The 16,087-nt window shown below is 37.5% G+C and overlaps 1 protein-coding gene across 1 annotated transcript in view; it reads right to left on the bottom strand.

Annotated features, from left to right (window-relative positions):
- Window positions 1–9,670: 9,670 nt before the first annotated feature.
- The window catches only part of SLC2A7 (solute carrier family 2 member 7), a 29,270-nt gene continuing 22,853 nt past the window's right edge, over window positions 9,671–16,087 (bottom strand). Inside the window, exons 10-12 of the mRNA XM_074302569.1 lie at window positions 15,765–15,840; window positions 12,618–12,745; window positions 9,671–11,680 (exon numbers count right to left, since the gene is read on the bottom strand). Of these exons, the coding sequence (XP_074158670.1) occupies window positions 11,456–11,680; window positions 12,618–12,745; window positions 15,765–15,840 (429 nt within the window). The 3' untranslated portion in view covers window positions 9,671–11,455. The remainder of the gene's footprint in view (window positions 11,681–12,617; window positions 12,746–15,764; window positions 15,841–16,087) is intronic.

The following is a 16,087-nucleotide window of genomic DNA, read 5'->3' as shown; positions in this document are numbered from 1 at the left end:
AAGACTAAAGGATATGAAATATAGGGATATTAGAGACTGATGAGTGTGTGTGTGTTATAATGGGAGAATAAAAAGATAAGATTCCTGAAGGAAACAAAGGGAATGGGGATAACGTCGTTCAATTCTTTATTATAATTCTGTAAGAGGTGAAGGTCAATTGAATAGATCAATCATATCACTTCTATTCCACTTAAAATAAGTGTCAAGATGCTAAGTCCTGATACATTTATCAGGTTAGAATACATCAGTTGTTCACTAAATGTGAACAAGGCCTGGATACCTCCTTGAATTAATCAAGGACAAAAAGTCTATTCTAATTATGACCATAGACATGTGATCCTTTTTCTTCAAACTGCATCCCCAAATCCTTTCCTGTACATTCGAGGCTTCAATCAGAAGATATTTTTTCTTTTTCTGACTTTTTTTTTTTTGCATATATTTTTTATACATTTTTAAAAATTAATTTTATAATTATAATTTTTTGACATTACATTTTTTACAGCATTCTTCTTTTCTGAATTTTTTCCTCCCTCTCTCTACCCCCTCCCCTAGATGACAGGTAATCCCATACATGTTACATGTATATCCTAAATACAATATATGTGTGTAAAATTGAGTTTCTTGTTGCATGGAAAGAATTGAATTCAGAAAGTAAAAGTAATCTGGGTAGAAAGACAATAGAACAATTCCCAGTGTTCCTTCTCTGGGTGTAGCTATTTCTGTCCATCGTTGATCAACTGGAACTGAATTAGATCTTCTCTTTGTTGAAAATATCCACTTTCATCAGAATACATCCTCATACAATATCATTGTCAAAGTGTACAATGATCTCCTGGTTCTGATCATTTCACTCAGTATCAGTCCATGTAAGTCTCTCCAGGCCTCTCTGTATTCATCCTGCTGGTCATCTGAATTCCTTCTATTGTATCTATCTCATTTATTCCCTCTTTCCTTTTATGTAGATAGTTTTCATTTACTTTCTTCTTTTCTCCCTCTCAACATTTTTTTTTTTTTATAAAAAGGATACCTAGTCACAGTTACAGGATAGAGAAGAATGCTTATAGTAACTCATAGATCAGAGCACAGACCACAGGGCAGTGACCACACCTTTCCTTAGATTGTACCACTGTAGGGGGCAGCTAGGGGGCGCAGTGGATAGAGCACCAGCCTTGAATTCAGGAGGACCTGAGTTCAAATCTGGTCTCAGACACTTAACACTTCCTAGCTGTGTGACCCTGGGCAAGTCACTTAACCCCGGCCTCAGAAAAAAAAAAAATAGATTGTACCACTGTGGAAAGACCTTAACCTTCCAGACCTCCTAGAACAAGCTCTGAAAATAGCACAAAAAGCCAGAAGCTTTGGAGAGTGCCCCCTCTGTCCCGGGAGCAGGGTTCAACTTTGTAACATCCACTCCTGGCAGTTACAATTACTAGTCTGTCCTAGGCCCAACAGAGTACCTTTGACCACTGACCTTTGCAGTGTCAACTCTACCCGGCTCGCCTCTTCTGAGGCCTTCAAAAGTCTCTGGCCACGATCTCTTGAATTTATAGATTAATAACCAGTAGCGCGCTCAAGAACAGCCACGTGTAATCTTAAAAGCCTTTATTATACCTACTCACATAATGCCCTGACTTAATGTCCTGACTTGTTAGCTCCCTAGTGAACACCTGGTCTGAAGACCCACATGTTCACTACCAAACTCCTTACCTCTCTGGGTTATCCATCAGCTTGGCTCAGCTACCCCAGCCTAGGGAGCCAGGTTAAAGAGAGTGACTGGCTGCAAACAGTGGGCTTATAAAGGGCCTGTGAGGTCACACACACAGCCAACCAGTGAGAGAGCCGTCACCCATTATGAAGCTATCTCAATATGGCTAGGATTCCACCCACAGGGCAGTCCTATGTCCACGGAAATTACTTCTGAGCCACTCAAATCTCCTGTTGCACTGTGGCCGCCCATTTAAAGGGACCTTACACAATTTTATTTTTTAAATAATAGCCTTTTATAAGGGATAGAGCTAAGATGGCAGAGAGCACAAAGGTCTTTGTCTAAACTCTTCCTGATTTTCCTCAGAGGATCACCAGATCAAGCTTCTGAATGGGTTTTAGAATGACAGAACCCACAAATATTTGGAGTTTAACAAATTTCCAGCAGACGATATTTTGGAAGAACTTCAGAAAGATCTGTCTCAATTGGTCAGGGAGTGTGGGATTGAAGCCCAGCACAATTACAGTATAGCACAATGCAGAGAGACCCAAGGTGGAGAGGCTTTTGCAGGCTGGGGGAATCTAGTGGGAGTCTTGTAGCTTTTGCTACTCTCTCCTGGTTCAGAAGCCAGTGGATCAGCAGACTAACTGTGAGACCTCCGACACAATTACAGAAGGCAAATAGCATAAAAAGTGGGGTTTAGCCAAGCCCATCCAGCATGGAGGAAGTCAGCAGTAACAGTCTCAGGGCAGTGTGAAGCCGCTGTCACTTATAGAAGAAGCTTGGAACAATCTCCCTTTTGCCCTAAGAACACACTTCAATCTTTAAAAATGAGCAAAGAACAAAAAGAGCTCTGATCATTGATAGCTATTATGGAGACAGGGAGGAGTAAACCTCAAACCCTGAGGACACTAAAGGAAAAACATGATGAAGCCTCAAGGAGTGATATAAGTTGGTCTCCAAGACTCTCTTGGAAGAACTCAAAAAGGATCTTAAAAGAGAGGAGAAAAATGGGGAAAGGAAATGGGAGCTCTGGAAAAGGAAGCACAGAAGTTGTCTGAAGAAAGCTACTCCTTAAAAATTAGTTTTGGTAAAATGGAAAAAGAAAACAACTCCCGGAAAAAAAATTTTTTTATGAAATGAAAAAATACAGTGAACAAAACAACTCATTTAAAAGGAGATAAAAATGATAACTGAAGAAAAGAATTCACTAAAAATTAGAATTGAACAAATGGAAGTGAATGACTGAATGAGACACATCAAGAATCAGTCAAATAGAACTAAAAATATGAAAAAATAGAAGAAAATGTAAAAAAACTCATCAGAGAAACAACTGACCTGGAAATTACATCTAGGAGAGATAATCTAAGAATTATTGGACTTCCTGAAAAAAAGAGCCTAGATACCATTTTTCAAGAAATCATCCAGGAAAACTGTTCTGATATCCTAAAACCAGAAGATAAAGTAGCCACTAAAAGAATTCACCAAACATCTACAGAAAGAGTCCCCAAAATGAAAACTCCAAGGAATATTGTAAATAAATTTCAGAATTATCAGATCAAGGAAAAAATATTGTAAACTGCAAGAAAAAAACAATTCACATATTGAGGAGCCACAATCAAGATTGCCCAGGACCTAGCACTTTCCACCTTAAAGGACTGAAGGGCCTGGAAGCTGATATCTCAAAAGGCAAAGGAACTTGGATTGCAGCCAAGAATCAACTATGCAGCTAGAGTGGGCATTATCTTTTTGGGAAAAAGGTGAATATTCAACGAAATAGGGGATTTTCATTGATTTTTGATGAAAAGGCCAGAGCTGAACAGAAAATTTGGTCTTCAAATACAGAACTCAAGAGAAGCATAAAAAGATAAAAAGGGAAGAAAACAAAACTATGTTTTTTAAAGGTTAAAATATTTATATTCCTATATGGGAAGATGATATATTTAACTCCTAAGAATGGTATCTTTGTTAGGGGTATACTTAGAGGGTGTAAGTATAATTCAATTTTACTGATGATGATATAAAAAAGAAAGTAGGGGTGGAAAAGGGATTGTACTGCAAGAAGAGGGAAAGGGAGGCAAAATGGGGTAAATTACATTACATGAAGAGGCAAAAAAGACCTATTACAATTCAGGGAAAGAAGGGAGAGGATGAGTATTCAGTGAACCTTAATTATTTATTGGATTTGACTGAAAGAGAGAATATCAGACAGATTTAATTTAATATAGAAACTTGTTTCATCCTATAGGGAAGTAGGAAGAAAAAGGGAAAAAGAAAAGGGGAGGCTAAAAGATAGGAGAACAGAAGTAGAAGGAGAAAGGAATAAAAAAGGCTCCGGGAGGGACTATAAAAGAGGAGGGCAGATTGAGGGAAGTAGTGGTTAGAAGCAAAACACTGGGGAGGAGGGAAAGGGGGAAAGGAAAGAGAAAAATATAACTTGGGGAAAATAAGATGGCAGGAAATATAGAATTAGTAATTTTAATAGTGAATGTGAATGGGATGAACTCTGCCATAAAATGTAAGTGGATAGCAGACTGGATTAAAATCCAGAATCCTTAAAAATTCATTATTTGGAAAAAACTGTTGGGAAAACTGGAAATTAATATGGCAGAAATTAGATATGGATCCACACTTAACACCATATACCAAGATAAGATCAAAATGGGTCCATGATTTAGGCATAAAGAGGGAGATAATAAATAGATTAGAGGAACAGAGGATAGTCTACCTCTCAGACCTGTGGAGGAGGAAGGAATTTATGACCAGAGGAGAACTAGAGATCATTATTGATCACAAAATAGAAGATTTCGATTACATCAAACTAAAAAGTTTCTGTACAAATAATACTAATGCAAACAAGATTAGAAGGGAAGTAACAAATTGGGAAAATATTTTTAAAAGCAAAGGTTCTGACAAAGGTCTCATTTCCAAAATATATAGAGAACTGACCCTAATTTATAAGAAACCGAACCATTCTCCAATTGATAAATGGTCAAAGGATATGAACAGACAATTCTCAGATGAAGAAATTGAAACTATATCCACTCACATGAAAGAGTGTTCCAAATCACTACTGATTAGAGAAATGCAAATTAAGACCACTCTGAGATACCACTACACACCTGTCAGATTGGCTAAGATGACAGGAACAAATAATGATGAATGTTGGAGAGGATGTGGGAAAACTGGGACACCAATACATTGCTGGTGGAGTTGTGAAAGAATCCAGCCATTCTGGAGAACAATTTGGAACTATGCCCAAAAAGTTATCAAACTGTGCATACCCTTTGACCCAGCAGTGCTACTACTGGGCTTATATCCCAAAGAAATACTAAAGAGCGGAAAGAGACATATATGTGCCAAAATGTTTGTGGCAGCTCTTTTTGTTGTAGCTAGAAACTGGAAGTTGAATGGATGTCCATCAGTTGGAGAATGGTTGGGTAAATTATAGTATATGAAGGTTATGGAATATTATTGCTCTGTAAGAAATGACCAGCAGGAGGAATACAGAGAGGCTTGGAGAGACTTACATCAACTGTTGCTGAGTGAAATGAGCAGAACCAGAAGATCACTGTACACTTCAACAACAATACTGTATGAAGATGTATTCTGAAGGAAGTGGAAATCTTCAACATAAAGAAGAGCCAACTCACTTCCAGTTGATCAATGATGGACAGAGGTAGCTACACCCAGAGAAGAAACACTGGGAAGTGAATGTAAATTGTTAGCACTAATATCTGTCTGCCCAGGTTACATGTACCTTCGGAATCTAAGGCTTATTGTGCAACAAGAAAATGGTATTTACACACATGTATTATATCTAGGTTATATTGTAACACAAGTAAAATGTATGGGATTGCCTGTCATCGGGGGGAGGGAGTAGAGGGAGGGGGGGATAATTTGGAAAAATGAATACAAGGGATAATATTATAAAAAATATATATAATAATAAATAAAAAATAAATAAAATAAATAAAAAATAAATAAATCCAGAATCCTACACTATGTTGTAACATAGTTTACAAGAAACACATTTAAAGCAGAGGTAATGATCCTAATCTCAGATCAATCAAAAGCAAAAATCTAATTAAGAAAGATAAGGAAGGAAACTACAATATGCTAAAAAAAAAAAAAAAAAAAAAAAAAAAAGGTACCATAGATAATGAAGTAATATCAGTACTAAACAGATATGCACCAAGTGGTATAGCATTCAAGTTCCTAAAAGAGAAGTTGAGTTGCAAGAAAAATTAGCAAAACTATACTAGTGAGGGATCTCAATAATGCTCTATCAGAATTGATAAATCAAACCACAAAATAAATAAGAAAGAAATTAAGGAGGTAAATAGAGTTTTTTAAAAGTTAGGTACGCAACAGGATGATTTCAGAAAGGCCTGGAGAGACTGATGCTGAGTGAAATGAGCAGGACCAGGAGATCATTATATATTTCAACAACAATATTGTAGATGATCAATTCTGATGGAGGTGGCCCTCTCCAACAATGAAACAATGAGATGAAGCAAATCAGTTCCAACAGAGCAGTAATGAACTGAACCAGCTACACCCAGCGAAAGAACTCTGGGAGATGACTATGAACCACTACATAGAATTTCCAATCCCTCTAATTTTGTCCACCTGCATTTTGGATTTCCTTCACAGGCTAAATGTACACTATTTCAAAGTCCAATTCTTTTTGTTCAGCAAAACAACTGTTTGGTCATGTATACATATGTTGTATTTAATTTATACTTTAGCATATTTAACATGTATTAGTCAATCTGCCATGGGGGGGGGGAGGAAGAAGGGGAAAAATTGGAACAAAAAGTTTGGCAACTGTCAATGTTGTAAAATTACCCATGCAGATATCTGGTAAATAAAAACTATTAATAAAAAAAAAAAAAAGTTAGGTATGATAGAGCTTTGGAGAAAACTAAATGAGGATAGAAAGATACTTTTTTTTTCTCAGCAACATACGTAACCCTCACAAAAATTGACCATGTATTAAGGCATAAAAACCTCAAAATCAAATCCAGAAAGGCGGAAATAGTAAGTGCATCTTTTTCAGATTATGATGCAATAAAAATTGCATTAATAAAAAGCTAGGAAAAAATAGACCAAAAATTAATTGGAAACTAAGTAATCTAATCCTAAGGAATGAGTGAATGAAACAACAAATCATAGAAATAATCAATAATTTTATCCAAGAAAATGACAATAATGAAACAACATACCAAAATGTATGAGATACAGTCAAAGTTCTTAGGGGAAATTTTATATCTCTAGAGGCTTACTTGAATAAAATAGAGAAAGAGAAAATCAATGAATTGGGTATGCAACTAAAAAAGCTAGAAAAAGAACAAATTAAAAACCCCCAATTAAATGCCAAATTTGAAATTCTGAAAATAAAAGGAGAAATTATTAAAACTGATAGTAAAAAAAAACCAACAAACTAGATAAATCTTTAGTTAATTTGATTAGAAAAAGGAAAGAAGAAAATCTAATTGCTTGTATCAAAAAGGAAAAGGGTGAACTTTCCACCAATGAAGAGGAAATTAGAGCAATAATTTTAGGAGCTATTTTGCTCAACTGTATGCCAATAAATTTAATAATCTGAGTGAAATGGAGGAATATCTACAAAAATATAGATTGCCCAGATTAATAGAAGAGGAAATAAATTACTTAGTCCCATTTTATATATAAACATAAGGGGATACAGATTTTTGTACAGTAAAAACAATTAAATAAGGCTCACTAATTAAAAGAAAACAATTAACCAGGATACAACATTAGGTAATCTTATTTCTAGTTGGATTGGAGGAAAGATTAGAGACTTTCTAAATTGGGAGAGGAAGAGTGAACAGGTGCAATTTCCTAAAATCAGAAAAAGAGGTGTCCCATTACCCAGGTTTCTATATACAATCAAAGGAATATGGAAATAATTTGTTCATCAATATGGGGCCAATTTTCAGATAAATATGGGTTGCTTGAAACATGTAATTGTGAGAAAAGTCCCAACACCAGTCTTCAGATCTGACAAAGTTTCTGGTCAGCATAATTTAGGTCCTTAATTAAAGGTCTCTAAGTAATAGGTAGAGGTGGTCCAAGTTTTCAGCCACACAAGGTTAGGTTCAAACAATACAATCAAGTCCTCTCACAATCCCAACAATTGAGTAAAGTTTTCTCATAAGATAGAAGTTGGATTAGATCCATAGTTGAATAGAAAGAGAATTGAGTTAGCTCCAGAATTGAGTCACAAGATGGAATCAGTATGGTTTACTCAATTCCTGCTATCACTTTATGTTCTAATCTTCTCAGTTCCCTTGCAGAAAAACTACATTTTGCTAAAAGGTACCATAGACAATGAAGTAACATCAATACTAAATATATATGTACCAAATGGCATAGCATCCAAATTGTTTTTTTAAATAATAGCTTTTTATTTTCAAAATATATGCAAAGGTAGTTTTCAATATTCACCCTTGCAAAATCTTGTGTTCCAAATTTTTCTCCCTCCCTTCCTCTGTCCCCTTCCCTAGACAGCAAGTAATCAAATATGTTAAACATGTATAATTATTCTACACAAATTTCTACATTTATCATGCTGTACAAGAAAAATCATATCAAAAAGGGAAAAAATGAGAAAAATAACAAAAATCAAGCAAATAACAAAAAGGTGAAAAAATTATATTGTGATCCACACTCAGTCCCCACAGTCCTCTTTCTGGGTGCAGAAGCTCTCTCCATCACAAGTCCATTGGAATTGGCTTGAATCACCTCATTGTTGAAAACAGCCATGTCCATCAGAATTGATCATCTTATAATCTTCTTGTTTCTATGTACAATGATGTCCTGGTTCTGCTCATTTCATTTAGCATCACTTCAGAACTTTCTGAAATCATCCTGCTGATCGTTTCTTATGGAACAATAATATGCCATAATATGCATATGCCATAATTTATCCAGCCATTCCCTAACTAATGGGCAGCCATTCAGTTTCCAGTTCCTTGCCACTACAAAAAGGGCTGCCACAAATATTTTTGCATATGTGGGTCTTTTCCCCTTTTTTTATGATCTCTTTGGGATATAGACCCAGTAATCGTTGGATCAAAGGGTATACCCAGCTTAACAGCCCTTTGAGCATAATTCCAAATTGCTCTCCAGAATGGTTAGATCACTTCACAACTTCACCAGCAATGTATCTGTGTCCCAGTTTTCCCACATCCCCTCCAACATTTATCATTATCTTTTCCTGTCATCTTAGCCAATGTGAAAGGTGTACAGTAGTGCCTCAGAGTTGTCTTAATATGCATTTCTCTGATCAATAGTGATTCAGAGCATTTTTTCATATGACTAGAAGTGGTTGTAATTTCTTCTTCTGAAAATTGCTTGTTCATAGCCTTTGACCATTTATCAATTACCATCCAAATTCTTAAAGAAAAAGTTAACTAACTCATTTAACTAAACAGTAAAACAATAGTTCTGGGGGACTTCAACTTTTTCCTCTCAGAACTAGATATATCTAAGTAAAAATAAACAAAAAAGAAGACAAAGAGACAAATAGAATTTTAGGAAAGTTAGAAAAAATCTGGAAAATTGAATGGGAATAGAAAGGAGTAAACCTTTTTCTTAGTGGTAGATGGCACCTATGCCTCACAACCCAAAGTAGAAAAGCAGAAATACTAAATGCCTTCTCTTCAGATCATAATGTAATAAAAATTACATTTAATAAAGGATTGTGGAAATACAGGCTAAAATTAATTTTAAACTTAGTTATTCTAAAGAACAAGTTGATCAAAGAATAAATCATAATAATAAACCTACAATCTCATTAAAGAGAATGACAACAATGAGACAACATAGGAAAATTTATGGGATACTATCAAAGCAATACTTAGGGGAAAATTTATTTCTCTCAATACTTAACCTATCTATATGTTTTTTATATATAGTTGTTTTCATATTGTCTCCACCATTCTGAGCTGAAACTCTTTTTTGCCTTTATGTCTGTAGGGCTTAGCATATTGCTTGGCGCATATTAAGTGCTTAATAATGCTTGTTCACTTAACTTGGTCCATTAAGACCATGTAGCCAGCAGTCATGGCCCTCTGTATTACTTGACTTTGATACTCAACTTCTCTGAAGCTGACTTAATTTCTAGAGACAGATGAGCTGGAGTCCTGGGCTATGAAGGTTATGAAGGAACCTTCCTTCTCCATAAAAGGAATGGAGGAGGCCAATTTGAGAGAAAGCCAGAAAGTTAAGGTGGTTTCAGATAGTGAAGGGCACCTTGAACTCTTGGCAAAAGAGTTTGAATTTTATTCAGTAGGTAGCAGGGAACCATTGAACAGCCTTGGAGGGTGATGTGGCCAGATTTATGCCTTAGAAAAGTTATTCCAGCAGGGAACTGGATTGGAAGGGATCCATTATATAGTTGATGGAAAAACTAATAAGGGAATGTGGTAGCCAAGTGGAACTGACAACCGAGAGGAGGGTATCACCGTGAGAGGGGTTATGAGAGATTACTCGGTAACGTGAGATATGAGAGATGGAAGGATCATAGAAAACTCCAAGCTCACAAATCTGGGGATAGAGTGAATGCTCTGATGCTACAGGCAGAGGAAGTGAAGTCAGAAGGAAGAAAATGTTGGGTGTGGGGGAGTGGTGGAGAAGAGAATAAGCTTGGTTGGGCTGTTGAGTCCTCACTAGGAGGGCACTGTGGGAACTGGCCATGCAGGTCTGGACCTCAGAAGAGAAGTCGGAACAGGAGATACTGAGATATCAGTTAAAATTGCAGGATCTCTGAGTAGAAAAAGATATCAGAAGCCATATAAGGGTGTGAGGGATGTAGAAGACCCTTACCCAAAATGACTACTCAGAGATCATTCAGTAGAAGACAGAAAAGTTGTTTATTGCTAACCTCTGGGGGATGAGCTGTCCCATCATGAGATAAGAAAGAGAAATCTCCTGGTAGGAGAGCTAAAGAAGTAGTAAAGATTCATAGCTTTTATAAAAGAGATTACATCACAAGGAAGAGAGCATTGAGAAGGGGAGGGAGAGGCAACTAATTGCTTGTTGCTATTCCGAGAGATTGGAATGGAAGTTTCTGTTACAAAGGATTCTATCATAAGTTGGGGAGCATTGAGAAATAGGTGCCCTCTCCCCTTAATTGAATGTTAGACATGGGTGCCAACAGACCTTCAAAATTTAGATTACTAAGTGAACAGCATTCGACTAATAGTCTAAATATTGATAACATTGAATAGTGATAAATGTCATCATTTCAGGTTAAGAAAATATATCTAAAGTTTAAGTAAATATTGGCTAACACACAACATACTTATGCAGGTCACAGAGACATAGAAATAATGAATAATAAAATACAGAAAAAGAATTTAAAACATTCTGGTAAGTTCTTCACCTTATCTCTCCATTCCTCACAAGGATATTGTCCTTGCCTGAAAAGAATCCCCAGTTTCAACATCCCTACAATGGGCATGAATAAGTGCCAGTTGACCTGATGTGACATGGAAGTACTCCTGTGCTTAAATAATAGAAAGACAATGAGAAACAAAGGAAGGAGTCAGAAAAGGAAAACTAGGGAGCTAAGAGAAGAGTCCTGAGCAGGTTATGGAGGAGAAAATCCCATAGACCCAAGTGCTTTTTGGCTACCAGTGAGGAGAAAAGATGAGCAGCTCACTACTGAGATGATCTTCTCTGAAGGGTAGGAAAAGGTTGCACGGATGGTTGGAAGCATTAAAAATTTGTTTCCTTGGCAGAAGTTGGGTATGGGCAAGAATTGAAGTCTATTGTTTCTTCTTTTTTCTTGTCTGGGATTTCCACCTTATTTCTTTTGGCAAAAATCCGGTTGATTTCCACAAATGTTTGGCCCTTGGTTTCCGGAATAACCACATAGACGTAGATGGCAGTGAGAAGGCAGATTGCAGCGAAGATGAGGAAGCTGTAAGCACCAATGCCCTCCTAAGGCAGGGAACAAGAAACAAAACACCAGGATATTTCCATCAACTCTTTCTAGGAGGATAAAGCCTTTTGTCTCATTAGAAAGAGGGTCCCAACCTGTAGGGCAGTCGACTCCTCTGGGGAGTTCGAGAATTTATATATGTTGTTGCTATATAGTCATATCTGACTTTCCATGATCCCTTTTGGGATTTTCTTGGCAGAGATGCTGGATCAGTTTACCATTTCCTTCTGCACTTCCTTTTATAGATGAGGAAACGAGGCAAACAGAGTGAAGTGACTTGCCCAGGTTCATGTAGTTAGTACATGTCTAAGGTCAGATTTGAACTCATAAAAGTGAATCTGCTGATTCCAAACCCAGTGCTGTATCTACTGTGCTACCTGACTGACCATGACAAGTAGTTAAATGATGATGATGATGTGATAACTCATTTATATCAGTTGCTAAGGTTTGCAAAGTGTCTGACAAATATTATTTTGATTATCCTTATGACAACCCTGAGAAATCAGTGTTATTATAGTCTACACTTGATAGATGAGGAAATTGAGTCTTACTGAGATTAAGTGTCTTTAGTTAGGGTCATACAGCTAGTAAGTGTTTGAGGTTGGATTCAAATTCTGTGGTTCCTAATTCCAAGTCTAGTCCTTCAGAGGCAGCCAAGTGGCTCACTGAACCTGGTATTCAGGAAGATCCAAATTCAAATTTGCCCTCAGACAAATTAGATATGTGACTCTGGGTAAGTCATTTAACAGCTGCCTCCTTCAGTTTCCTCAACTATAAAGTGGGGATAATAATGATGTCATCTGCCTCCCAGAATTGTGGTGAGGATCAAATGAGATAATGTTTGTAAAGCACTTAGCATGGTGTCTAGTATATAGTAAGTGTTGAATAAATGCTTCTAGATTAACTGATTAAAGGCTGGAGAGAGACTTTACTCACCTGGATGAATGGAAACACCAGTCCTATAATGAAATTGGTGAGCCAATGGACAGTCCCATCCACCATGAACGCAGCCGGCCGGGAAGATTGCAGGAATATTTCAGTCCTTATTACTGAAGGAACAGGACCTTAATGGGTAGAGAATAGAAAGAGAGAGAGAGGTAGCAGAAGAAATCACAGATGGATTCTTCTCCAGCATCCTATTGGGGTTCTTGCATCTTAGCTCAAAACTGAGACTCCTGGGAGAGTTGAATGTATAGGAAACCAAATGGCACGATGGATAGTACTTCTGAGCTTGAGGTTTGGAAGATCTGAGTTCAAATGCCATCACTGACACTGTGTGACTCAAGGCAAGGTAATTGCTTCACTTAGAGCTGTAATGCATCTCAGGGGTCCTTTGTTGACAATCAAGGAAACTGAGGCACAGAGATTTTCATTGACTGGCCCAAGTCTTCAACACAATAAATGTCAGTGACAAGTCTGAACTCACGTTTTCTGATTACATAGCTATTTGCTCCCTGTACCTGCCTTTGTTATTTATTATCTTATTTATAACTGAGCCTTGGTTTTTCCACTGCCATGCTGCCACTTAGCTGTGAACCATTGTTCCATTCACAAGTTCACAAGAGCAGGGAAGCATCCACAAAGGCTTGTAAAATGCAATTCCAACCAGAACAATGATTTCCATCTGGACAGATTAAGGGTGTCGTAGACGCCATTATAGTCCGTGTTTAAGAGCAAATGCTGCCACCTTGTGTGGAATAGTGATGCAACAGGAGAATGTCTATGGTAACCAGAACCATTATGGTCCAGAAGGTCATAGCAGGATTATAGCTTTGGAAATGGAAGAATCCTCAAAGATCGCCTTCTAGAGCGACAGCTGACAAGTCATGGCCCCTGCCTGAAGCAGGTTAAATATAATCGGGAAAAAATAACAAGATTAAAAAAATACAATATAATCTTAATTTATAGTTTTGTATTTCAATGGGAGATCCCACTCATTTTAGACCAAATTTCTTATTTGACAGAGAAGGAAACTGAGTTAAAAAGAGGCAAAATGACTTGCCCAGAGTCACACAACCAGGAAGTGATAGAGATTTTCAGGATCACAGACTTTGAGAGCTAAAAGGGTCCTTAGCAATGATCTTCTCCAGCTTATTCCTTGAAATGAATAGCTGCTCTATTCAACAACCTCTTCCTGAAGACCTCTGATGTTGGGAAATCCACTCTTCTCATGGCACTCATCCCATTTTTTGTTGTTAGGTCATTTTTCAGTCATGTCTGATTCTTAGTCTCCCTATTTCTTGGGAAACATACTAGAGTATTAGTCATTTCCTCCTCTAGCTCATTTTTTAAAAATGAGGAAACCAAAGCAAATAAACTGAAGTGAGTTGCCCAGATTTACATAACCAGTGTAAATCTGTGGTCAGATTTGAACTCATGGAGATGAGTCCAGTTCATTGCTCTTTTATTGTACCATCCACCTTTGTTTATCCTTAAAAAAAAAAAAAAAAAAAAAAAAAAAAAAAAAAAAAATCTAATTCTTGGGAAGTTTAGAACCCAGATTATCTGACTCCAATGGCATTATTCCAGTGCTCTTATTTGACAGATGAGGAAACTGAGGTACATGGATGTTAAATAACTTGCAAATCATCATCTCTCGGTGCAGTTGAGTCTTTGATCTCAAACAACCAGGCTTCCTATAGTCTGCTTTTCTTTCTTGTTTCATGAGGCTGAAAACTGTTGTGAGATAGTCCTTGGTAATGGAGAGTTTAAGAGGATGAATAATTCTAGGTAATAAACCAAATCAACAGTGTTTAGAGCAGGAGTTCTTAACCTGGGGCTGAACTGGTGGATAGATTTCAGGAAAATTCAAGACCTTGGGTGAAACAATTTACTTCTTGGTTTGTTTTCAATCCTATTTTATTTTTATGCGTTTAAAAACAGCAGTCAGAGAAGGGATCCCTAGGCTTCATAAACCTGCCAAAGGATCCATGACACAAATGCAATATGTTAAGAGTATCTGTTTTAGAGAGTTTTTACCCCAAACCTGGAATGGTTCTTTCTTTACAATTCCCCATTAGAATCTTTAATTTCCTTCAAGGATCAATTCAGGTCCCCTCTCCTATCAAAAGTTTCTCTTGACTTTCTTTTCCCCCTTCCCTCCTTCTTCAAATTATTTTGTATTTCTCTGTTTATGGCATATTCCTATGGGAGAATGTAAGCTCTTTGTGTACAGGGGGAGTTTTAAAGATTGGGAAGTTTTTCCTTACATTGAACCTAATTTTATTTGCCTCTGATTTCTATCCATTGTTCCGTTCCTCAGGAATCAAACAGAACTAGTCTGCCTGAAAATTAACTGAGTCTCCAATCCTTAATTTTGTCTTAATAATTTCCCAGCAGCCAACACCGTGCCTTGCATCAAGTAGGTGCTTAATAAATGCTAATGGAATTGAACAGTTGTTTTGTTGTTACACTTGTGTCCAACTCTATGGAAATTTGGGTTTTTCTTGCCATTTCCTTCTCCAGCCCGTTTTATGGATAAGGACCTGAGGCAAACAGTCATACAGCTTCTGAGGTTAGATTTGAATTCAGGTCTTTCTGGGTCCAGGCATAGCGTTCTATTCATTGTGCCCTCTAGCTGCTCTAGTGAGGAGTACAGATGTGCAAACATTGGAGACCTTAGCAGACAGGAGCATTCTCCATAAAACAGAATCGCCAATGATAGCCGCCAAGTCACTGGGCAGAACCGCACAGCATCCAAACTTTGGTCCCTCTTTGTTGTCTGTCTGAGAAGGGGATGCTGGAAGATCTCCTTTTTGTTGATGGAACCATGGAGAGCTCTTGGACAAAGAAACTATAAATTCCAATATGGAAAGATTCCTTCCCTCCATGGCCCAAAATGGATTCTGGGCTTGGAAATTCCTAATTACATGTTGGCAAGTTACAGTTTTGGAGAGATTTCTGCAGTCAGGGAGGGGTTAAGGGACTTGCTTAGGGTCACTAGTTATTTGAACTTAGGCCTTCCTGATTCTAAGGTCAGCCCCTTTGTCTGGGATTTCCAGGTTTTCTGTCTCTATGATTCCTAGAAATGGCATTGGTTGGGTTACTGGCCTCTCTGGAGTGAGAGCCCATCCAAATACTTACTGGGCCCTGTGGAGTGGCCTGCGATGTAGGAGAAGACACAGATGATGCTGAGATAAGACAGCTCTGGAACCCTGTTCTGTGGAGAAGAGGAAGGGATAATTCTAGCTGCTGGGTTAGCAAAGGGGAAAAGGAACCAGGCTCCCTTAAAAGTGAATCTGCAAGCCCAGCATAGTTCATTCATATGCAAAGAACCTGAGGGTTTTTAGGGGATTGATGGGAAAATTTCCCATCAGCTTCTTCTTCCTGGAAACAATGAATCTCTTAATGCAATCTGAGATTACTTTAGCACCAACAGCACACTGCTGACTCATTGAATTTGAATT

This window comes from Sminthopsis crassicaudata, chromosome 3, assembly GCF_048593235.1.
Source record: "Sminthopsis crassicaudata isolate SCR6 chromosome 3, ASM4859323v1, whole genome shotgun sequence".
Lineage (NCBI taxonomy): Eukaryota > Metazoa > Chordata > Mammalia > Dasyuromorphia > Dasyuridae > Sminthopsis > Sminthopsis crassicaudata.
Note: the sequence above shows the minus strand (reverse complement) of the source record. Positions and strands in the feature narration are given on the sequence as shown.